Source organism: Aspergillus ochraceoroseus (genome assembly GCF_002846915.1).
Source record: "Aspergillus ochraceoroseus IBT 24754 chromosome Unknown P175scaffold_3, whole genome shotgun sequence".
NCBI classification, from domain to species: Eukaryota; Fungi; Ascomycota; class Eurotiomycetes; order Eurotiales; family Aspergillaceae; genus Aspergillus; species Aspergillus ochraceoroseus.
In genome coordinates, this window is record NW_024468478.1 from 464,850 (window position 1) to 488,038 (window position 23,189).

The 23,189-nt window shown below is 49.3% G+C and overlaps 7 protein-coding genes and 3 non-coding genes across 10 annotated transcripts; 7 read left to right on the forward strand and 3 right to left on the reverse strand.

Annotated features, from left to right (window-relative positions):
• Positions 1-116: 116 nt before the first annotated feature.
• On the forward strand, positions 117-1,935 carry P175DRAFT_0476587 (uncharacterized protein). The gene is made up of 3 exons (XM_040895282.1): positions 117-712; positions 814-1,399; positions 1,457-1,935. Exons 1-3 carry the CDS (start codon positions 293-295, stop codon positions 1,840-1,842), a joined length of 1,392 nt encoding a protein of 463 aa, XP_040752848.1. The 5' UTR covers positions 117-292; the 3' UTR covers positions 1,843-1,935.
• Positions 1,936-2,088: 153 nt separating this feature from the next.
• Positions 2,089-2,179, reverse strand: P175DRAFT_0t60. The gene has a single exon. It is a non-coding gene; the product is annotated as a tRNA-Glu (tRNA).
• A 420-nt stretch (positions 2,180-2,599) lies between these two features.
• P175DRAFT_0476589 (uncharacterized protein) lies at positions 2,600-4,663 on the forward strand (the record flags this gene model as incomplete). The annotated part of the gene is made up of 3 exons (XM_040895283.1): positions 2,600-3,054; positions 3,116-3,398; positions 3,460-4,663. Exons 1-3 carry the CDS (start codon positions 2,880-2,882, stop codon positions 4,661-4,663), a joined length of 1,662 nt encoding a protein of 553 aa, XP_040752849.1. The 5' UTR covers positions 2,600-2,879.
• A 340-nt stretch (positions 4,664-5,003) lies between these two features.
• Positions 5,004-5,093, forward strand: P175DRAFT_0t52. Its single transcript has one exon. It is a non-coding gene; the product is annotated as a tRNA-Glu (tRNA).
• Positions 5,094-5,372: 279 nt separating this feature from the next.
• On the forward strand, positions 5,373-5,463 carry P175DRAFT_0t53. Its single transcript has one exon. It is a non-coding gene; the product is annotated as a tRNA-Glu (tRNA).
• A 3,086-nt stretch (positions 5,464-8,549) lies between these two features.
• P175DRAFT_0500355 (uncharacterized protein) lies at positions 8,550-10,871 on the forward strand. Its single transcript, XM_040896941.1, has 2 exons — positions 8,550-9,630; positions 9,700-10,871. Exons 1-2 carry the CDS (start codon positions 8,658-8,660, stop codon positions 10,677-10,679), a joined length of 1,953 nt encoding a protein of 650 aa, XP_040752850.1. The 5' UTR covers positions 8,550-8,657; the 3' UTR covers positions 10,680-10,871.
• Positions 10,872-12,046: 1,175 nt separating this feature from the next.
• P175DRAFT_0530956 (extracellular serine-threonine rich protein) lies at positions 12,047-14,599 on the forward strand (the record flags this gene model as incomplete). The annotated part of the gene is made up of 3 exons (XM_040899828.1): positions 12,047-12,106; positions 12,159-12,344; positions 12,413-14,599. The coding sequence occupies 3 exons, from the start codon at positions 12,047-12,049 to the stop codon at positions 14,597-14,599; spliced, it is 2,433 nt and encodes an 810-aa protein (XP_040752851.1).
• Positions 14,600-15,530: 931 nt separating this feature from the next.
• On the reverse strand, positions 15,531-18,493 carry P175DRAFT_0556429 (crossover junction endodeoxyribonuclease). The gene is made up of 2 exons (XM_040900695.1): positions 18,382-18,493; positions 15,531-18,230 (listed from the first exon to the last, which is right to left on the reverse strand). The coding sequence occupies exons 1-2, from the start codon at positions 18,393-18,395 to the stop codon at positions 15,767-15,769; spliced, it is 2,478 nt and encodes an 825-aa protein (XP_040752852.1). The 5' UTR covers positions 18,396-18,493; the 3' UTR covers positions 15,531-15,766.
• Positions 18,494-18,861: 368 nt separating this feature from the next.
• Positions 18,862-20,490, forward strand: P175DRAFT_0556430 (putative actin-related protein RO7; the record flags this gene model as incomplete). The annotated part of the gene is made up of 1 exon (XM_040900696.1): positions 18,862-20,490. The coding sequence occupies one exon, from the start codon at positions 18,862-18,864 to the stop codon at positions 20,488-20,490; it is 1,629 nt and encodes a 542-aa protein (XP_040752853.1).
• A 499-nt stretch (positions 20,491-20,989) lies between these two features.
• P175DRAFT_0435057 (aldose epimerase family protein) lies at positions 20,990-22,222 on the reverse strand (the record flags this gene model as incomplete). Its single annotated transcript, XM_040893705.1, has 1 exon — positions 20,990-22,222. One exon carries the CDS (start codon positions 22,220-22,222, stop codon positions 20,990-20,992), a length of 1,233 nt encoding a protein of 410 aa, XP_040752854.1.
• Between the last annotated feature and the right edge of the window lie 967 nt (positions 22,223-23,189).

Sequence of the window (23,189 nt, forward strand, 5' to 3'; positions counted from 1 at the left end):
ATCAGCCAATCAGGAGCTGTGGCGGTGCAGTGAGTGACTAAGGCCGAAAAGAGCTGTGCTGCCCCAGGCAGCAGCAGCAGTACATAGTGATATCATCGCCATTCTGATCCTCATCAACAACACGACCCCAGCCTCCCATCATCCCTAGTATATATTATTGTCCAACCTTTGATTTAGATTCCACAGTTAGATGATCTTCCAAAGATTGCAATAGCATAAAGCTATATTTTACACTCTCCCTGATCCATCTCCTCCACAATACCTCTTATCTCGCTATATGAACTAAGCCAAGATGCAACAATTCAACCTCTTCAAAGCCAAATCCCAGAAATCCCGTCGGAAGTCGCAAGATCCCGTTCTAACAGCTGAAGATGAGGCCTTCTTGCGGAATGTTGCCGTGGACTCCTCCCCAGCCATGGAACAGATATCCAGTCCCCTTCCCCCAGAGACCGGCGACCGAGCTGCCGAACCCGCCACCACTCTCGAGGCTACTATAGAGACAGAGCTACCGATGTCGCCGGCGGAGGAGTTCGGTAGGGAACTGGGCGAAGAAGCGAGACAGATGAGATCCCGCGCGGAAACGGAGCCCTTGAATAGCGTACAGGCTTCTTCTGTGAAGATTGAGAGTTCTGCGCCTAGTTCGCAGCCCCGGCAACCGGAGAAGAAGATGAAGTCATGGAGTTGGATGTGGAGGAGAAATCATGAGAAGAAGGTATCTCTCCCCTCTGGGTTGTCTTCCTAGGGGAGGGAGAGTTTGATTTTTTTTTTTATTTTTTTTTTTTTAAGTGTTTCTAACTAGTGCGATGCAACTAGGATAAGGAAGTCGTCAAAGAAACTACAGGATCCCCTACCACCGCCGCTCGGGAAAACAACTTGAAGGAAGCAGCGCAAGAAAGAGAAGATATGACAGAGATCCTCGACCGACTCAACCTCGCCGCCGACAATAACAGGGTATTTTCAATCGGCGACGAGACGCAAGAACTCCTCCGGAAATTCAAGCTCATTTTCAAGGACCTGATCAACGGCGTTCCAACCGCTTATCACGATCTCGAGATGCTGCTCACCAACGGCAACAGGCAGTTACAAGACACATACTCGCAGCTCCCGGGCTTTCTGCAGAAGCTGATCGAAAAGCTCCCCGAGCGATGGACCGAGTCTCTCGCTCCAGAGATTATCGCGGCCGCTGCAGAGCGGGCGACCCAAAGCGGAATCAATGTCGATAATATCGGCAAGGCAGCAGCTGCCGCGAACAAGATGGGCATCAAAGTACCCAACCTGAAGGAGTTGGTCGGGAAACCTGCCGCGATCGTAGGGATGTTCCGATCCATCATAGCATTCCTCAGGGCTCGGTTTCCGGCCGCCCTGGGTATGAATGTTCTTTGGTCATTGGCTTTGTTCAGTAAGTATTTCTGTTTACCGCGAGCAGTGATAAATATGCAGTGCTAACCATGCATAGTCCTCCTCTTCGTCCTCTGGTACTGCCACAAACGCGGCCGCGAAGTTCGTATCGAGAACGAGCGACTTGTAACGGAAGACGAAATTGGAAAGATGAACGAGGAGTCCGCTGATGGTACCAAAATCAGGAGCACGGAAACTCTCGTCACCACAGCACCACACGGCGCCTCCACTGCCGAAGTCCACCAAGGTATTAAAGAAGCACGACAGGCCCGTGAGGCTCAGGTGACGAAGAAGGACGATCCCAAGCAGGAGACTGCCAGCGAGTCAAAGAGTGACTCTAATTCTATGAAACCAACCAGGTCCAAGTCGGTCCTGTCTATTTTCGGTAGATCTACCAGCTCGAACACGACGACACCAAAGGTTGCGCCGTATCCGGGCACATGAGTGATGATTAATGATTTGTTCTGATTCTAATGAGGATATATTGACATATACAATTATCAGCTAGTTAGATACATAATCTGACATGGTTCTTGGCTTCAATGATATACTTGCAAGAATATTCTCCGGTAAAAGCATAATCTCACTACTACCTAGGTAGGACGACAGTGATATACTCCGTAAGCAAGTAATAATGCAAGACAGATGGGGGGATAAATAAATACAAAAATATAAAAATAAAAAAAGTGACTCCGATACGGGGAATCGAACCCCGAGCTGCCGCGATCATTAACTTTCAGTTTATGAAAGGCGGCGATGTTAGCCGTTACACCATATCGGACTTATGGTATTTGGTTCTCCAAATTGACTAGATAAACCTAACACAAAAGAGATTTGTAGCCCTACACGCGCATTAACTAATCTTCGTAAGAGTTCATTCACCTCATATGAGATCCTAGAATAAATATTGTTTTACTTGCACGGGAATTTGTTGCAGTCAACTTATTTGGTGGACTACTCTGTAAATAGCAGGCAGCCCTTTTGATTCCTTGCAGGACTCTCACTATATATATACTGCTAACCCAATGAGAGAGTCATATAAGCCTGTCTGTTTACTGTAGCATACAGGTCATTCCGCCGCTAGTGCTTATTTATTTGTATACTGGGATTTAAACAAATTCAATACTAAGGTTGATCCAGTTGAGACTTTGGCAGTGGATAGTAGCGCTGGTGTGTTTGTGGTGGTTGTGTGGTGTAAGGTGAAGTGCTATTTTTGTTATCAGTGAATGACTTAACTGTAGCATTTACTGGATAGGATGAAATGCCCTTGAGTGAATGATGCAGGCGATTCCCTGTGGATGCCATTTTCGGTAACACTAGCGGACTTCCAGGTTCAGTCTCATTTCCAAGTGCTGATGCGTGACTACTCTGAGTCGACATAATCGAGGTGAGATGCGAGGGAGTATAATACCTCTATAGTGTGTCTTGGTCTGGTCGTGTTATTAGTCTCTGGATATTTGTTCCCTCCGTTTCTTGCAACTATGGGTGATGAAATTCCAACCTCCAGCTCTTCGGAGACTCGATTCACTGAGAAACTCGACGCAGATGGTCCAGTTCTAGATGTTCCGGGGCCAGCAGCTCATCCTCGAGATGGCATTCCCGACTGGAGGTGGAAAGGCACCATTGCGGTCTCCCTGCTTTCCACCCTCATCTGTGGTATGGGCTCCTTATAGCTTCTGATGGGAATCCCTCCGTCTGGATTAACTCACGATGTTAGGATACGATGTTAGCAATGTCGCCAATATCCAACCTCGTTTTTATGAAGCCTTCGGCAGCATCCAGCTCCTCCCTTGGATTGGACTCTCGTTTAGTCTCTCGGTGTTTGCCGTCCTCGCCCTCTCGCGGAAGATCATGTACTGCTTGGATTTGCGTTGGATCTACATCACCAGCCTGATTGTTTTCATGGTTGGCGCTGCTGTCGCCGGTGCTGCACATAACATTTCAACTGTCATTGTGGGGAGAGTCATCATGGGTCTCGGTGCTGCCATTGTTTCCCAAGGGTATGTATGTCCCCCATCCCACTGTGAGACAGCAAAGGAGGAAGGAGACTCACAATTCTAGCAACTTCACCTTCATGGCGGTCTTTGCCACTCCCTCGGAAACCCCCCGCCTCTTTGGCTTGCTCAGCGCAGCCTGGGCAGTTGGCCTAGTCATCGGAGGCCCGATTGGGTCAGCCCTCGCTTCCAATCCAAGCACCACCTGGCGCTGGGCGTTGTACATGAACCTCCCCTGGACCGGGCTATGTGCCGTGGTATCCTTCGTCTGCCTCCCGAGCAAGTACATCGGCCCAGACATCCCGTTGTTCCACCGACTATCCCGCATCGACCCCCTGGGGATCGCATTCAACATGGCCGTCCCCGTACTGTTTGCTCTGGCTCTAGAATTTTCGGGTCCTATCTGGCCCTGGGGCTCGGCATCCTCAATCACCGTCTGGGTGCTATTCGGTGTGGTTTTCATCGCATGGGCCCTCCAGCAATATTTCTGCATCCTGACCACCCCCGAACAGCGTGCCTTCCCACTACACCTGCTGTCCCGTTTTGACCTCCTCCCGCTGTGGTGGGCATCCGGTTGTGCAGGCGCTGCCTACGGCGTAACGCTCTACTACATCCCTCTCTTCTTCGCATTCACGCGTGGTCTTGACCCACTCCAGCAAACCGTCCGCATCTTACCATTCATCCTGGTCTTCATTGTCGTCGCCATGCTGGTCGGTGGTCTCCTTCCTATCCTTGGCAGGTATAACCTCATCTACATCGCCGGCGGGGTGTCCATGATTGCCGGTGCCGGCGCTATGGCAGGAACACTTACCCGCACCCTCTCCGAGACCCAGATCCTGGGTCTGGAAGCCCTGATCGGGATCGGGCTCGGTTGCTCGTTCCAGCACGGGATCGGGATCTCAAACGTCATCAATCGTAATCCGCAGGATCGAGTAGACAGCGCCGTGTTGTCTAATATGGCCCAGACGGGCTCGATTGCGATCGTTCTGGCGGTTGCGGGTTCTATCTTCCAGAACGTGGGGTATGCATTGCTGGTGGATGCGATTGGGGATAGAGGGTACTCGGATGACGAACTGCGGCAGGCACTGGCTGGAGTGACGTCTGTGGTGTGGGAGTCTCCGGATCCAGAGGTGCAGATTGGTGTTGTTGATGCGGTTGCGGAGGTGATTGCGAGGGAGTTTTATTTGGTTGTTGCGGCGGGGGTGCTTTGTTTGGTGTGTGGGTTGGCGATGCGGTGGGAGAAGCTTGATTATGGGAGGAGGGGGGGGTAAGAAGACGTGATGATATTATGACGCAGGTACTTTTCAAATGGATAATTATCTAATGCCTACTATTTTACCTGGGACGATGCGCCTCGCAGCATCTACATCTGGATATATATATTGCACGCCACAACAGATGGGGAGTGTGAGTATATATCTCACCCGATAGACGAGTAGAGTAGGCTTCACGACGCTCATAAAAACAAGAGTATGATGAAGACTTTAAGATCTGTATATGAATAAAAGCAAACACAATGGTCCAAGAGGCAAGAGGCCGGATACAAGGGTTTGTTTTGGCATCTACATTCCTAGCTATTATATCAAAATCAGGATCACAAGCAACATCTCGTCCGATATGGTGTAACGGCTAACATCGCCGCCTTTCATTAATCGAAAGCAAGTTCCGCGGCAGCTCGGGGTTCGATTCCCCGTATCGGAGTCATTATATTTTTTTCTTTTCTTCTCCTTCTTCTTGTGATTCTCATTCCACGGAGTAGGTAATGCTCAAAGTACCCCGTAGAGAGGAGGATATGATTTTTTTTCCTTTCCTATTTTCAACGTTCATATGCTGAAAATAGGTAGCTCGAGACCATGGTAACTTTTCCTGAAGAACATAATTTATTCTGCCGTGTTGGTTACTACTTGTTTGAACTTTGTGGGGCGGCGGATGGACAAAGCTTAAGGCTATCAATCTAAAACCGTCGCATTTTCTTCAACATCCGATATGGTGTAACGGCTAACATCGCCGCCTTTCATAAACTGACAGTTAATGGTCGCGGCAGCTCGGGGTTCGATTCCCCGTATCGGAGATCCGAACATCTTTTTTTTTGGAGAATGTTCATTTCGTGTTGATCATTCAATTCAGTGTTGCATTGCCAATATATCACCTGTCTGTTTAATAGGAAGATCAAAGTAGCATTACATCCTTATTTTTGTACAATTTATATACCCAGTTACTATTGATTGGACCAAGGATAAGCGCTCTATCCTTGACCCATGCCTACCTAGGTAGGATTTTTGATTTACAGAAACCGTCGAATCCATAGTCTGTTCAGAATATAGAAGAAGGCCCTCGTGCAATGCATCGTGGTCCCATGGACCGCAAAGTAGGTACTGGGGCAGCCAGCTGTCTGTCCCGTTTACCGCTTCTTTGGACCAATCCCAGAGCCAAAGTCGTCGAAAGTCCCCAGCGTCTTCAAGTTGGGTTGTATTGTATGCCTACGGAGTATGGCATCCATGCTTGCCTTAGCGCTCTGGGGCAAAGGTACTTACTACCAATGTCTCTCCGTATGTTTCGGCCGATTTTGCAGACTGTAGATTTGCCGTACGATTATCATGAAATAATAAAAAATCAAATGCAAAACCTGCAACCATGATCCGGATCTTATGATATTTCTGGCCTGTTCAAGTCTGCACTCTCTGTATTTTTGATGAGGGTTTCAGACGCCAAGATTGCTTGCCACTACGGTGGAGAAAGAAACCGAAAATCTTGACGGGTGACTGTTTTCGGGAGGGGCGAGGATCGTACCGTATGAGGAGGTTCGGGTGAGGCGAACGTATTTATTAATTGCTTCCTTTGAGAAGAAAGAGAAAAAGACTCCTGCCTTGTATCTTCTACAGAGGTCGCTTACTCTGGAGTACGTACCTGGGGTAATAGTAGTAGCAGTATGGTGGTGGGAGAAATATAATAGGAAGTTAATCACAATGTATGAATCATCCATTCGTTTACCTTTGAACGGCTATCCAGCCTCTGCCCGGGAATGGTACAGTAGCTTAGCCGCCACTGGCGTAACCAACCAATCCTGACCCGATGGAATGAGCGAGGATCCCCTTACCTTAACGAAATCTTGCCCAGCGCTTTTCGTTGTTGGAGTTTCTGCGTGTCAACATAATATTACAAACCCGATGAATCACGTTGAATTCGGCTCGATGAAGTGACACTGCTGAAAATCGACTTGGGTACTAAGACAATAAGATAAGACAAGACTGACGGGTTCGAAATAATCTTTGATCATGATGCACTAGTTGTAGCCTGCAGGTAGGTCATGAAGTGGGGAGAGCACGGTTCAGAAAATGCCCTGGCATGGAACTATTGGACGATTAGGCATGCATTTCTTCCATTTAGGTTAAGTTCAAACTTGTCGTGCATTCCGCGCGCCATCAAAGTGTTCCCCCTCCTCTTTGATCAATGTGCAGAGGCTCCGAACGATCTGCATTCTTGCCTGCATGTCTGTAGTCTCACGGATTGTATAGATATTCCTCCTGTATTTGTATCAGCAATGTACTCTGTATCTTTGCCAAGTCCGGAGTACCACGGAGTAGCAACGACGACGAGGAGAAGAAGAAGAAGAAGAAGAAGAAGAAGAAGAAGGATTGACTGACACACTGGGAGGGGAGAGTCACTGGAGTTGTCGAATTTTATCACTGATGCGTTGGTTGGTCTGGAGATCCTGGTGACTCACGAACCAAAATTATGACTGGTAAGGCCATCTAGTTTCTGTATATTCGAACCTATTACCTTGGAGCAAGCCTTAGAGGAGAGTCTCGAGCAAGATGGACTCTCAATTTTAGAACTCTGAATATCTCCAGATCATTGGTGAGGTGTACCTTGTCTGTTGTCCGTTGTACTGCTGCGTCCCGCCCACTCCTGTTGTAGTGCAGATTAAGGTACCCAACCGAAGTTGCAGCAGTCGTTGTCTTGTCCAACTGGCCAACGTATAGGGAAGTTTAGCACAAGAGCAGTGAAATGTTATTATGATTCATTTCCATAATCCATTACCCCCCTGCTCTTCAATGAGTCAATGAAGTTACTACATTATTGGGCCCAGAACTGCCTACTTGTAGGTATCTCATGATTCTTCGTATAATACCTCGTACAATACATGACATGTCTCAATTCGTGGACCTTCACTGATTGGTTTCAAATACTGGAGAGGCCAGAGTAAGAAAAAGAGAAAAAATAGTACGCAGTAAGTAAAAAAAGTCTAAAAGACAAAAAAAAAAAGGAAAAAAAAAAGGAAAAAGAGGCGGTGAACACTTGTCCACCAATGGTTGTCCACATTTTTAACATCTCTAACCAATGAAATCTATTTAAATTGATAGTGACCCACTTGGTGACAACAACCAGGACTCCACTAGTGATGGATTTCCAAGCAATCCGAGACTGTATTGTTACGGTAATGGGACCTAATTACGGATTACAGTACGGGATCGTCCTCGCTGCGGACGCCATGGACTCTTCTTTTTTTCCCTCCTCCTCCCCAAACATCTTAACTTCACCCCTCATTCCTTTTCTTTCCTTCATCCATCGCTGCAGAACGCTCGCCTTTCCGTCCTCCAAACCACTTCAACCTCCAACCCATTTTTATTCTATTCTTTTTATATCAGATATCGTCAAGGGTTCCCGTGCCGCCATGGCTTTCGTTGAGCTGTAGATTCCTCGCTGGGGAGCCTTGTCCGAGGCACCCCAGTCCAGCAGCTCCGAGTATCTCCAATTGACTTGACGACTTATCTGTTCCTCTTTCGACGCAACATCCAAGAGCGTCGGAATTGCCCTTTAGTACACTCACGGAAGAAGCACTTGGACGTCCGATTCGGGCGGGAAGGTGCTTTTGTGGCCAGATTGCAGCACGCTTGTCTCCTCCTCTCCTCTCTCCCTCCTCCCCTTCGAATCCGACCCGAACCCCCCTTTGCCATTCACCTCTATATCCTCTCCCAACGATCCAATAACAAGCCTTGTCTTTCTTCCTAACGCCTTGACGAACCAAAATAAAAAAGAAACGCTCCGCGTTTTCTTCAGCCTTCATTCTATAGACATCTGGGCCCACCTTTTTGCAACAGGTACTGACGCAATTGATCCTATTGCGGGTAACAAACTTTATCAATTCCACCCTCTTCTTCTCTCTCCACCCCCCCCAGTTTGTTCCGCTTGCTGTTTATCCCCAAAGCAAGCCCCCCTTGAACGACCAACCACTATTTACAACAATCCCATTGTTCAACAACAATGCCGCCCAAAACACACTCGCCCAAGCGGCCCTCGAAAGGCGTCGCGAAGGACGCTCACTACCACAATTCCAGTCCCCCCTCCAATTCCGGTCATAAATTTGACTCCAAAAGATCCAGCAAGTCAATCTCCATTGGTCCAATCAGTTCAGACCGGAAACGAAGGGCGTCGTCGTCATCCGTCTCAAGTCTCTCCTCAGTGACCTCCATGGAGGCGCTGAGTGACGAAGCGGATGACTCCGATGCAGATGATGAGGACGACCAGCCAGCTGTTCGCACCCCGTCTTATGGACATCGGCCGCATAAGTCGGGTATGAAGTCTACTAAGCGTGTCAAGACGACAAGAGTATCGGACGATGATGACGACACCGACGACGAGCAAGACGACAGCGATGGACCAGATCTCGAGGACAGCTCGGATGATGTATATGCTGCTGTGGATTATATTAGTGATGGTGACGACGAGGAACAAGACGTCGAGAAACTGGAGGAGCTCTTGATTCTGGAATCCGAGGATGAGCATGGCTTCCAAAGTACCGCAAATTCCTCAGCGGTCGGTGAAGCTCATGATTGGGCTGGTCCCAATGTCTTTGATGAACATTTGCTTCTGTCTGCCGACCCGTTTTTCGATGAGGCTCAGCTGTACAGTGCCATGGAAGCTTTTGGTGAAACCGATCTGGCTAGTGAAACCGCAGTGGAGACCCCTGTACCCCGCCGGGTGCACTTTGAAGAAGAGTCCGACTCCTCTTCTGACAGTGATTCCTACACGGAGGATGAGATTCCAAGCGATTTCCTTCAGCAAGATAGCCTTGATCCTCAGCTTCGTCGCATGATCGAAAATGACAATGAGGTGATACGCCGTCCTTCTCGCCGACAATCTGATGAGATTTATGCCGACTCTGACTATGGACATTCTAACATCTACCACGTCGAGTCTGATGCCGTCTCCGAAGGAGAGTCCAGTGGTTATGAGAGTATGCATTACAATTACCCCACCACTTACACCGCCTGATTTGCATATTGTGTTGCTAACCCGCTTCAAGCCGATGATGGTGAGACTACAGATGAAGACCTCCCCCCTCCTGCCACAATCACCCACCCCCGGTCCATTCTTCGCCGTGACTCTTCAGCCTCCCTAGTACCTGGAGGTGATGACAAGAGCGAGACACCGATCCGTCGACGAGGCCCCATTATGGGCACCTTCGTTGCGGATCCGCATAAGCCGGTTGCATTGGTTGACTGCACTGGCAAACATCTTGTAATCATTCCCGCTTATGCGTCATCGCGCCATGACTGGCTTGAATCTGCTGCTACCAGTATTTGCGGGACTGCCAACAATAGCCCACGAGCCACCACGATGCATCTCATCGAAGAAAGTGACACGGATGCCCTTGCGTCTCCCAACCATACGGACATGAGCCCCATGCTCGCCTCAAGTGCCAACCTAATGATGACGGCACTTGGAAATGACATTGCTCCTGGTGGCCAGGTCATGGGTCCCCCTGAGGCCTTCTACCCGTCTCGCGATTTTGCTATTGACAGCTCCTTTGAAGAAGACGACGATGAGGATGACCCTGAGGCTTCACTGAATGTGGACGACTTTATTGACTTTGGAGATGGTTCATCGGACGACGAGCTCGATAAACTGTTTGATGACGATGCACTTACATCTCCAATGGCAGTTTCGGCTGTACCTGCCATGACAGGCACCCCGACTCCGAATCGAGGCATGGAGTCGCAGCAAACCAACAGTGCCGAGCGGTTCCTCAATCATCTGGACTGTGGAATTGTGACTGCTTTCCGTCGCAATCACAATCGATACCAAGCTTTGCTGCGGCTGCCACAGCATCGGGAATTCATGCCAGCCAACTCCCCCTCACGGCCTGCTAGTGTATTTCGACATGCCCGACATACAGATCAACGCACACCTACCCGAAAACGTAAAGCGAGCGGCTATGCCGGAGGGGAAGCAGTACGGCGAAAGCTTATGAATGCCCAGCGTCGCAGTCAGGTCCCATTTTAATGGTTTTAATGGCCTGCCCATATGCACAAGGGAGAGGGGCCTTATTCTCTCCATTTCTTTAGTTCGCAGAGATGGAGATCTAGTAATTACTTTATTATTTCTTTTCTCATATCATGTTTGGGTGTGAATCACTCCGAACGATCCTTCCCTGAAATGGGAAAATGATCGGGAATCAACCCCCCCCCCCCCCCCTTCTTCCCCAGAGGGGCCTGGAAGATATTATTTACGAGGCTTGGATGGTCTAGAGAAATCAATCCATGGCCAAAAGTTTGAATTTGATGATGATGAAGCTTTGCCTGGGAGTCAGAGTGGCTTTAGGGATATACCTTGTTTTACAGAAACGTCTAGTACTTTTTTTCAACCCTTGTCTTTTCCCCTCATTTCTTTCTTTTTTTCTGATGTCCATATTTGACTGTTCCTGTTGTTGCTGTCATTATTATTATGATGAGTATTACTATTACTACTATTATTTTCAATTTTTTTTCTTTTTTTTTCTTTTTTTTTTTGCATCGACTGGCTTTGCATATTGCAGCCGTGTTACAGAGATTTAGCCAATGCCATACTGTTTGAAAAGTTCCACCCCCCTTGGTGACCTCTCGACTTGGACAAAGCGAGGTACTAAAAACAGCTACAGCTCCGGACCCTCCAGAGGGTCATTTAGCAGGGACTGATGCGAAGGGTTCTTCAGGGACTGCCCACTTTCAAGGCGGTTATGCAATCAGAGCAAGCCGCCAGATGCCGTGCACCTTTTTCCTTGTCTCCTGTCCTGTCAATCCCGGGCAACCCGACCCCTGGTTTCCTATCATGCGATGTGAATATATATTAATAGGAAAGGCGAGTCGCTTCTGCACGACCAGCTTTGGTGGGTGGGTGTTCTGAAACGTCCGTTGATTGGCGATGGCTTCGCGCCGTCCGGTTCTGCAACGAACCAGCCGCTGGTTCCTGCGCTAGTTCCCTCGACCAGACTGGAGGCTTGAATGTGCGACAGTGGCGCTTTCAGGTTGTCTTACTTTGCTTCTCCAGGGTTCTTTGTCCCCTTTGTTGGGCCCCTGCTGCTGAGGTTGTGTTACCATGAAGTCTTTAAAGACCCGGTATCTCGCCCTCGTCTTTGAAGTTGGTTGTAAGAGTTGTTAGCCATCTTCGCCATTCTCTCTCTTCTTTCTCTCTCTTCTTTCTCTCTCCAGTTGATTGTTTCCCTTTTCTTTAAAAAGCCAGACTCTCGTTCATCTGTCTTTTCTTTCCCTCTTTTGGCTTCGGTCTTTTTCTCTCAGCTTATACTTCCTTGACATACTGTCGTTGTCGCTGGTTTCGATATCGATTTCTGTCTGACCCCTACTGTCTCTCCATTCTCTATATTGTTTTCCAATATGAAGGCCGTTTCGGTCTCTCTTCTTTCCCTCTTCGCCACGGCGCAGGCCACTGGTTCGGTAAGTCTATACCCATGACTCTCCTTGCTTAGATACTAAACGTGGGCACTAGTGGTGGGGAAGTGATAAGTGCTATTCGTCGCCCGACAACACCGACAACCAGTGTTCGGAGCACCAGCAGCACGGTTTCACCTGGGCCGAGCTCTCCATCGGATCTTTCTCTTCTTACGGCGGCCTGGACTTCTCCGGCTTCTCCTGCGAGTCTAGTTTTGGAAAGGGTCTCCGGGCCCGCACTTTCGTAAGTCAATTAGGGCTTCTTTTGTCCCTATTTATAGATCTGGAGACTGACTCTACTTACTCTTACAGGACAAATGCATCACTGGAAAGCTCAGCAAGGATTCCTCCTCATCCCCATCCATCTCCTGTGGGTCTGAGAAATCAGGATTCTCTATTGACAAGTTCCACCTTGCGACTTCGCAGGACACAGATGTGCACATCTCCTTTGGCATGCCTGATGGCTCTACCTGCAAAAAGGTCGCCTCCTGCTCTTCAGGTGGCTCTGAGATCACCAATGACCAGTGTGGTGGTGCCACCTCCGTGAGCTTCCAGCTGCCGCATGATAGTAAACACCATGACTGCGACTTGGGTATCTCCAGCATTGGCTTCAACTGCGGATCTGGAACGACATACACCCCTCCTGCTACCACGCAGACTTCTACATCTACCATTGAGACCACCCCGGCAGTTCCAACTACTGCTCCTGAGGCCTCTACTACCGGTGTTTCTACTACTGATGTCTCTACTACTGGTGTTTCTACTACTAGTGTTCCTGCTATTGGTGTTTCCACCACTGCAGTGTCAACTCCCACTGGGTCGAGCCCTGTCACTTCCACACCTGTGGTTCCATCTGTCTCTTCAGTGACTTCTCCTCCTGACAGTTCCATTCACATTACTATGACCACCTCCACTGTGTATACTACCAGTGAGATCACCATCACCAAGTGCGCACCCACGGTCACCAACTGCCCTGCGGACTCGACAACCGTGGTTACTTCCACCATCTTCGCGTCCACCACTGTGTGCCCAGTAACTTCCACTGCTACTTCGACCCCAAGCAGCCCTGGCGGCGAAACCTCTGAAGTCACATCTCCTGCTGAGAGCACCACCACTTCTGTTCCTACCGGCGGTGTCCCCACTGGTACTGACACTGTTTCCGTTCCCTCCACTGTTTCTGCTGGCTCTTCTTCTGTTCCTACCGGCGGTGTCTCCACTGGCACTGACACTGTTTCCGTTCCCTCCACTGTTTCTGCTGGCTCTTCTTCTGTTCCTACCGGCGGCGTTCCCACTGGTACTGACACTGCTTCCGTTCCCTCCACTGTTTCTGCCGGCTCTTCTTCCATTCCTTCCACCGTCACCGCTGGCTCTTCTTCTGTGCCCCCAGAGGACGTGACCACGACTGTCGTTACTTGGGAGACCGTGACTACTTGCCCCGTGACAGAAACCTCAACTTCCAGCGGATCCGTGGTTACCAACACCTACAGCACCACCTCGACCGTTACACTCACTAGTACCTCGACCATCTGCACCCGATGCACTGCCTCTGCGACTCCAGCCCTGACCTCCAGCGGCCCAACCTCTGTTGCTCCTGTTACTACTCCTGCTGCGGAGGAGACTACCACTATCGTGACCTGGGAGACTGTTACTACCTGCCCAGTGACTACCACGATCACCAGCGGCACCCACACGCTCACATCCACCTACACCACTGTTTCGACGGTTACTCAGACTTCCACCATGGCGGTGCCTTCCTCCACATCTCCTGAGGAGACAACATCTTCCACTGCTGTGACGCCAGTCTCTACGAACTCGTGCCCCGATATTGTCCCCAAATGTATCAACACTTGGCTCACCCTCCTCCCCCACTGCGACTCGAACAGTGATATTTCCTGCTTCTGTCCTTCCTCAGAGTTTACCGACAAGGTCATCTCTTGTATTCAAGCTTGGGGAGCCTCTACATCAGAAGTCCAGGCCGCTCTTTCTTACATGACCGGTATTTGCGCTGCCTACGTTCCCCAGAACCCAGCCATCGTCACCAACATTCCTACTACCATCACCCTCGTCCCAGCTCCCACTGCCACCGCGACGGGCACTACCACCGGGACGGGCGCTGCCACGCCCTCCGGTGCCTCTCCTGTCGAGACTGGCGAGACCACCAGTGCCCCCTGTGCCACCACCATTACCTACTCCACCTACACTGTGACCGTACCCCAAGTCTCCTTCTCTACCGCCACAAACACGGGCGTCAGTGCAGGCTCCACCTCCAAGATCGAGCTCGTCCCCCAGCCTACCGCGGCCACTACCACCACCGCTTCTACGGAGATCCCTAACCCCTGGACTAAGCCTACGACTCTGTCCACCGGCGCCTATGGCCCATCAGCAACATCGACTCCTTCCCCATCCAGCACCCCCTTCACTGGCTCTGCGTCTTCCGTCTCCATGAAGTCCATTAGCTGGTTGGCGGCACTGGCTCTGCCCCTGCTTGGGCTCTACTAGACTCGCGGCCTCGACCTAGTCCCTTTCTCTTGCTAAGGATCCTTGTTTCTTTTTTCAACCTATTTCAATCTATCGATATGTTCCGACGTACCTAGTGCCAAGCAGCTCTTTTGGTTTTTTTATTTTTATTTTTTATTTTTTATTTCTCTCATTCTCGCATTTCATTTCTAATCAATCCTACCCTGAACTCTCCTTAATGCCTATTTACATACTTATTGACTTATTGTATCCCTTAGAAGGGGACACCTTGTACATTGAACCGAACGACCTGATTAAATAATTTCATTTCATGCACTGTTTGTAAGTATTAGAGAAAGTCAAAAAAAAATACTGAAAGAAAAAGAAATAATAATGTACATGGTGAATATACACGAATCTATTACTTGATCCCTGGCTACTCTGTATACGGATACTCCGGACTCCGTAGAAGAATACTTGGTCTCTTAATCTGTACCTCCACCTATTTCCATATAGAGCACTCTGCACATACCTGTTCGGTTCTCCCTGTCTGTCTGCTGTAAGTGTAGCATGCACTATCCAAACAGAGTACGGAGTAGACTCCAACTATCTCGTATCGAGTATATGCTCCGTCCAGCCCCGTGTACCCACTTAGAAAGCCACTCTGGAGTCTGTGGATACGGACGGAGTAGGTAGTATCAAACACTAGCTTAGTTCAATCCAAGGTCCGTCCATATGTACGTATGCGGAGTCAAAAAAGGCCCTTCAGGCTTCCCCTGGGGGGCTACCAGTAAGGCTACCTAACTAGTTAAGAGATACTAACTATAGTTACTAGTTAACAAGGATGAATACTAAAATTTAGAGACTCAGAAGAAAAAAAAGGTAAGAGACTAACTACTGATTTAATGAAAGGTGCGATTATAAATAGAATTTTTAATATATCGTACGGAGTACATACATACTTGTTGAGGGAGTCGATTGGAGTTGATTATATTTATAACTCCCTATCTATCGATTGTGAATGTACAGCCAATGTGGTTTGATATATAGCTCTAATTGAAACGAAATATCCTTGGCCAATGCCTGAAAAAAAAAAAACCATCTATAATCAATCCCAACAGGCTAATGTAACTAGGAATTATACTGAATAAGAAGCATGGCCAAAAAGACCAAGTGTGGACTGTGCAAGAGGAAAACCCTGAAAGGGAATCAAGTCAGGTCTAAAATGCTAACACGTGCGATTCTTTTCTTCTTCTCCCTGGCCTTCTCAGCTTTAGTTGGCTTTGTGTCTGTAGCGGTATCCACTGTCCAGTATCCACCACATACTGTGATCGATTCAAGGTGTGTCGGGCTATTTTGAGAATTTGCCTGGCCACGGTGTTGTTCTTCCAATATTGTCTCGTTCTTTGTTCCCGGGGCGGTTTTCTCATCGCTGTTAGCTTCTTTATCTGTGCGGCCCCTGACTCGACGCTTTAGCATGGGGAGCTCCTTGCTAGCTTCTTCTAAGACGGCTGGACCATGGTTGTCGGTTGGTAGCTCGGATTCTGCAGAAATTTTCCTTGAGGTGTCTTTTTTGGGCAGCTTCTTCTTCTTAGGCGTTTCGCAACTCAGTTTTATTGAAGAAATGGCTTGTTCAAGTTCCGTGACTTCCGCCGAATCTTGCTGCTCTAGCACAGGTCGAGGCTGCCTTGGTTTCCCACGGGGGCTTGCACAATCGGAGGGCTGTGAGAAATACCTATGGCAATGAAGCTCCTTGTAACTCGCATTTGAATAACTCATCTGGATTCTTCCTGCAAAGGCGGGCGGTGGAGAATCTTCGCCGTCTGTAATTTCTACAACTTCTATCTCCGACCCGCTAGAGTTGATAGCTGTACGTCGACCTGCGATTCGAGCTCTGGTTGCGGCTGGGCGGTGCTTTACTGGAGATGGCGAGAGATTGCACGAAGAAAATCGATCAACCAAGTAATCGAACCCATCGATCCGGTTTTGCTGGTTTGGGGGTGTTCCCATTGTTTGTAGACCATACCCGCTGGTACCTGGATATGAGCCAGTAGGAGACTTTGTCGGAGGCGTAGAGGAGATTGCGGCCTCAAACAATTGTGCGCTTTTGTACTCAGTCATATCAGAACGCTTTCTCAGAGTACCGTATTTCAAAATGCTGCCTTGCTTCATGCCTGGATCTAACTCTTTTCGTTTCCTGGGACCGCTCTTGCGGTTGGTTGTCTTCTTCGGAGCAGAGAGTTTTGCTGATTGTTCTTTTTTCCAGCTTTCGACAACCTCTGGGATACCCATTAAAGCTAACGTCTCAAAAATCCACACCTTCTCTGGAGAATACGGGTCATATCGTTTCGTAACCCTTTTCTTGACTGGAGATGCTGGAGTAATTTCAGCATTAATCTCTTCTCCCTCTCCCCCTTCCTCCTCGTCACCCGAAATCGTTGTTTCTTGTGAAGGCAATGGGGGGTTCGGTTCCTCAGCAAACAAGTCCAAGCCGACAATATCAACTGGAATAATCTCAAGTTGTAGCTCAGTTAATCCATCAGTACTAAAGCTAGTTCTGCTCTTGTAGACTTTTTGCAAAACCAGTGTATCGTTGTCCGATAATCTGGGTATTCCTGGGTCCAAAGGGTGTTGTCCAAGACGAAGCTTGTAAGAAACCAAAGGCTCGGCCAGGAGCCTGATCATTTTTCTCGCTCCAGAGCGATAATTCCATTCAAATGCCTCCGCGGCGAACTTCCTCAGTTGCAAAGCATCGATATCTTGGTCCCATGCAGTATGCAGGCGGTGCCTCAGGGATTCGATTGCTTCGGTTGGCGATACCACGGGCTTAGCATACCATGATAGTATTGTTCTATCGGGGAACGTCTCCGGAATTCGAACTACTTTGTGCTTGGTCTGGAAGTAGCCGCTTTCGTTCTCCTCAAGCTCATACTGGAGCCTATCTCTCCATTCGTCCAACCTCGCTTCCAGATCTGCACAGTCTGCATCCAATGCCTCCAAAAGATCGGCACCAAAGCCTGCCTTTGCAATCTCTGCTGCTAGTTTGCTCCCACATTTGGGAACTCCTGATGGTAGATAATCGCCTCCACTAAGCATAGCGAACAAAATCATCCCCGAGCGGTCAAGCTTTACTTTTGACATGTCTCCATTCGCCATCTGGTAGCAAGTGACATGGGTTGCGGCCCCGGAGCCACTGCCACTTTCTTTTGAAAAGTTCATCACCGTGAACTTAGATCCAAACATTATAGCATCCACGTCGTTGCTCATCACTGCATCGACAACACCGGCTGTTTGCAACCTTGCGCATTCCGCTTCCGCCTCTCCTGGTGCGTCGTGTCGGGGAAATTTAAACAGGTCAATGAGAACCTTGGATAGTTGAATAATTGGGGCATTTCCATAACTGCGCCCTGATACGGCTTTGCCCCTCTTAAAAGGGGGCTTATCCTTCCCGTCATACACAAATAGTGGGTGAATGGGCAAAGCTAGTATCTTCAGTAGCCTGTAAAATAGAGTCCGAAGCTCTGGGTTTTTGCCACCTCGCCCAGCTTGCACCTGGAACAGCCATATTGAGATATCAACTGCAATGCGTATGGGCTGTCTTGTCCTTTCCAGGTGAGTAATGGCCAACTTCGACAGGGAAATCCGTTCCCCGGGTCCCAGTGCATTTATAAGCCTGTTTTGGTTTAATCAGCAAGAGAATGGTCGTAGACGGCGCGTGTGGTGACTGGTGTGGTAGGATATATATTTTTCGGGTGATGTTGTTTTGGTCCAGTTCTGACACCATCACAGTAACCAATCGAGAGGAAATAGAAAAATATTCTTACCCAGGGATCCCCATTCAGAAGATTGTGAGATTACCAAGATTAAAACACCAAAAAAGTGCGACAATAAGGCGGATTCAATGCTGTCGTGAACTCTCCCTAGACGTTGTTTTGTTGATGTCGGCGAGCTGGCGCGACGGCCCGACGAAGATCCGTCCACATGAAGCGGTCACTTTAAGTACGTTTTGTCGCGCTCGTCATCGCTCCTCCTTCCTCTTGGTGCTGAAGCTCTAATCGGCATTTTTTAAAGTCATTATTGTTTGTTCACTATTGACCGGCGTTAATTATGCCTGTATGATTTGAAAAGTCATTCGAATGAGCTTTTTTGGTGGAGAAAAAGCATGATCGTTTCTCTCCACGCTACACAATATTCCTGATCTCCCCCGCGATTCATCCTAAACTGCTCCGAAATCGACGGCACGAAGCTTTCATATGACTTCCCTTGACGAGACACGAGCCTCATCTGGCAGTAAAAGTGCCTCAATGAGTTTGCGTCATAGTCACTCTGCAAAGTCTCCTCCGCATACGCCTCAGCATCAACTACGCAGCAGCAATACCTCCTTTGCGAGTACGTCGTCTGCCAGCTCCGCATTCCGTGCCGAAGAAGATGCTATTATTTTCGAATTAGGAACGCGGTGGCTCCGGGCTGGATTTGAAGGGGAGAGTACGCCCTTGTGTATGGTAGGATTTGGTCCCGAGGATTCGCGGAGGGTTGGAGACTACAGAGGGTGGCTGAAAGGCAGCGCTGGGCCGGACGGTTCACCGTCATTGCCAGCTCAGGCAGAAAGCTGGACGGGCGCATATGAGTTGTGGGGGATGGACCTGCGCGATATCGACCTGGGACTTGTTGAGGATAAAATTGAGCGAGCGTTTCGAGAAACGTATAACAAGTACTTGTTGACAGATGCTGGTACATCACGGCTCGTTCTCGTCGTACCGTCTCTCTTACCACACCCGTTACTGTCCTCCATACTATCGACGTTGTTTAGCCGATGGCGGTTCCCAAGCATCTCGTTGCTGAACAGCGCTGCAATGGCTACGATTGCAGCTGGTCTGCGTTCAGCTTTGGTGGTTGACTTGGGATGGGCGGAGACTACTGTTTCTGGGATCTATGAATATCGAGAGGTTGCAATTAAAAGGAGCACCAGGGCCATGAAACCTTTGCTACATGAAGTAGGTCGAATGCTTACGCGTGTTGCCTCTGGAAGCGGCGGGGAGACGCACGCTAGCGATGAGATCTCAGTGGAATTTGAGTTCTGTGAAGAGCTTGCCAGCCGATTTGTGTGGTGCAAGCCTTTGGGTCACCAGTCTCACGAGGCCTCTGAAGAACCTTATGAGCAACCGATGGCTTCAATTATGCAGAAGACAGTGTCAATCCCTTCTCCCTCAAATCCCGGTTCTTCCTATGTTGAACTTCCTTATATTAGACTCGCAGAGCCCGTGGAAAGGGCTCTTTTCGCCGACGGTGTAGCCGACTGCGACTTGGACGATGAAGAAAAACCTATCCCTTTATTGGTGTATAACGCACTGTGCAGTCTACCACCAGATGCCCGCGGAATATGCATGTCGCGAATTGTATTCATTGGCGGTGGAGCCAAAATCCCAGGTATCCGCCGGCGAATTCTTGACGAGGTAGCCCGCCTTGTTGAAAAATATGGCTGGAGTCCTGTCCGCGGCAAGGTCATTGAACAACAGAGACAAAAGCTGCACGCACTGAAGCTCTCCCCCCGGCCGATATCTACCGAAACTACGGAAAAAAACGCAACCGAACTCCCAAGTCCCGCCCCCGAACAAACCGACGAAGAAAATGAAGATGAAGCGGAGATCGATCCCATCGAACAGAAACTCCTTCGCAACAAAGATAAGGATAGCAAACCTCCTGTCCAAGGTGTCCTCCGCGAAGTCGAGTCTCTCGGGCCCTGGGCCGGAGCCAGTCTTCTTACTAGCCTCAAGATTCGTGGTCTCGTTGAGATCGAACGAGAGAAGTACCTGCAACATGGACTTGCAGGTGCCAGCCGGGATTTAGAAACGCATGGCCACATTCCTGATCGACGGTCAGGCCTTCGAGCTGGCGGAGATAGATCTAGCTGGACTTTAGCCGGCTGGGGGTGAAATTAACCTGGTGAATAATTGAACAACCTGAGTCTGGACTTCGGTTTAAAAAGTTCACCTGTCACTATACAGATTATTCCGTCCCCGGAAGAAGAAAACCCGGAAGGATCGAGCTGCGGAGTAGATTGCGGAGTTTTACCGTGTACAGACAAGCAACATACATCCTCCGGAGGTTCTTTTTTTTATTTCATTTATTTTTATTTTACCTTGTTTTCACCATGCATATTCCCTTCTGCACTCTTTATTACCATAGTTTTTGGATAAGATACCCGAACAGTATAGTGCCATATTAATCGATTCGAGGCGCTGATGAATATGATGATATGCTTTGTGATTAGACCCAAATTTTGGACCCTGTATTTGTATTTGCCATGGGAAACTATATATACGGCGGGAAGATGTACATGGTCGGAGCTAAATTTAAGTATCCAATTAAAGTGTAGAAAGGAAAACCCCCTCCTTAGGTGAAGTGTCCTAGAGAGGAGGTGGAAGCACTAATTCAGAAAGTGCTGAACTGGTATGTGGCCAAGTTGACAGCAGCAGGGCCGTCAGGAGTGAATATCTGGTAAGGGAGGCGGCCCCATTCAGGCCGGTTTATGCCGTCGATCCAGTCCTCAGTCTCGATGACAACGCAGCCGTACTGGTTCACCACAGCGGGGCCGTCGACACCGTCCTCTTTATTGCGTTTGAGTTGGGAGGGCTTGACGGGGACAGTGCCGTTTTGGCCATTGCAAGAATAGATCTGAATGGCGGCTTGGTTGGTCGAGACCTGTAGACCAATACCGGTGGCGCTAGAGCTCATGCGCACGACGGGAACCATGGAGTCTGGAGCAGCATAGCCGACGGGACGGTCGACAAGGAAGCAGTTATCGTAGCCAGTGCAGCCCGTACCGCAAATACCCGCGGCTTCTTCGATGTCCTTGCCGATGAGCTTGGGGGAGGTGAAGTCTGCTGCGCCATTGTAGGCAGTGTCCACTGTGCCAATTGTGCCGTTGGGGATCAAGATTCCGTCCGAGGCGATGTAGCGTGAGCTAAGAGGGAGGTGGAGTGTTGTGTCCTTTAGGACGTTCTCCTCTCTGAATGCGTTTAGGTTCCAGTAAATGTGATTGGCGAGCATGATGGGGGTTTTCTCGGTTAGAGACAGCGCAACAATTCGGCTGGTAAGCTGGGGTAGACCTTTGGGATTTTCGGGGGTGATATCATTGCCTACGGTAAAGGTCGCGTGCGTGAGGACGTCGCCGGGGAAGCCCTGGAGTGCTTGATCGTAGAAGGAGAAGGTGATGGAGGTGTCGGTGTGTGCGGTAACAGTCCAATCGCGCTTGTCGTAGCCGATTTTCCCACCGTGGAGGGTGTCGAGGCCACCATTCTCGTTTTCGGGAACGTGATACTCTTTATCATCAATCGTAAAGGTTCCATTCTTAATGCGGTTGGCATAGCGGCCAACGACGGGGCCAAAGTAGTTGGTGTCGTTTTCGTACTTTGTAGTGTCATCGTAGCCAACGATAACATCCTGAAGCTTGCCGTCGCGATCGGGGACTAGTATGGAGGTCAAACGCGCACCACGGCCGATCAATTTAGCGGTGATGTTATTGGCACTGATGGTGTAGACCTTATAGGGATCCGGGACCGAGTCTGGGGCCGACTCCGAAGTGGATGCTGGCGCGGGTGTAGCCACAGCATCGTGAGCCAGCAATCCAAGGAGGAAGGCCGGTAGAGAGTGTTTGAGATACATCACGTAAAACAGGAGTGCTAAAGCTCCTAGAAAAAGATAGGAATATAGAACGACGACGCGAATGGAGAACCGCGCGGGACAGATCAAGAACCGGAATTGATCACGCAGCTGAAAGAGAGATGAGGGGAGGAGCATAGCAGATGTACAAATAGTCCTGTTCCGGGGAAGGCTATTCTTCAGATTTCCCTCATAATGCGGAGGGTCGCAACTCGCAAGCGGGGAGAGGCACTAGCAAGAACCACGGGGAAACGCAGGAATTGGGACAGGAATGTTAATTGGCCAGCGAAATTGGCGAAATACCGAGCTAGAACGTAATCGCACCAAGGGATGCAAAGGATGGGGTGACAGGGGCAGTTTGACCGGGGTCACTGTTACGCAGCAGCTCTAAGACGAATCAAGATGCGCTGAGGGCGAGTCTGACCGCCGCGTTGACTGGAGACACCAAGGACAGGTAGCTTTGGAAATCGTGGGATAGAGCTCAGACAAACAGGATTGGGCCGATTTGGGAGCGATTGACGCGAGCCACGATGACGAATGAAAGGAATGATCCAAATGAAAGACGGAGGAAGAGCTGAATTCTTCCGGGGTGGTTGATGATGGGAGTAAAAAGTATATCTCCGTCTCGCTGGCGTTGAGAAGAAACAAAGCCAAATGAAGCCAGGGACTCGCGCTAAACCGAATCAGACGGATTCCGGCGGGGGAAAACAAAAAAGGCGTGCGGGGAAAAGGAAGGCGCCATGTCGATCATTATTGCTTAACGTTGACGGGCACCTAACTGAGCGAGAAGTCAAAGAGTTGGTAGTGCGATGATCATGGGTGAGGGTTTTGATGGATTGAAAGGAACTCAGAGGAATAGGGATAGTTATAACATGGACGAGTAAAGAGACAAAGACAAGATTGAGGCTATTGTGGAGGCTCTGCTATTTTGGCATTAATGGGCTGCCGTAATTTCAGGGAACGGAAGAAT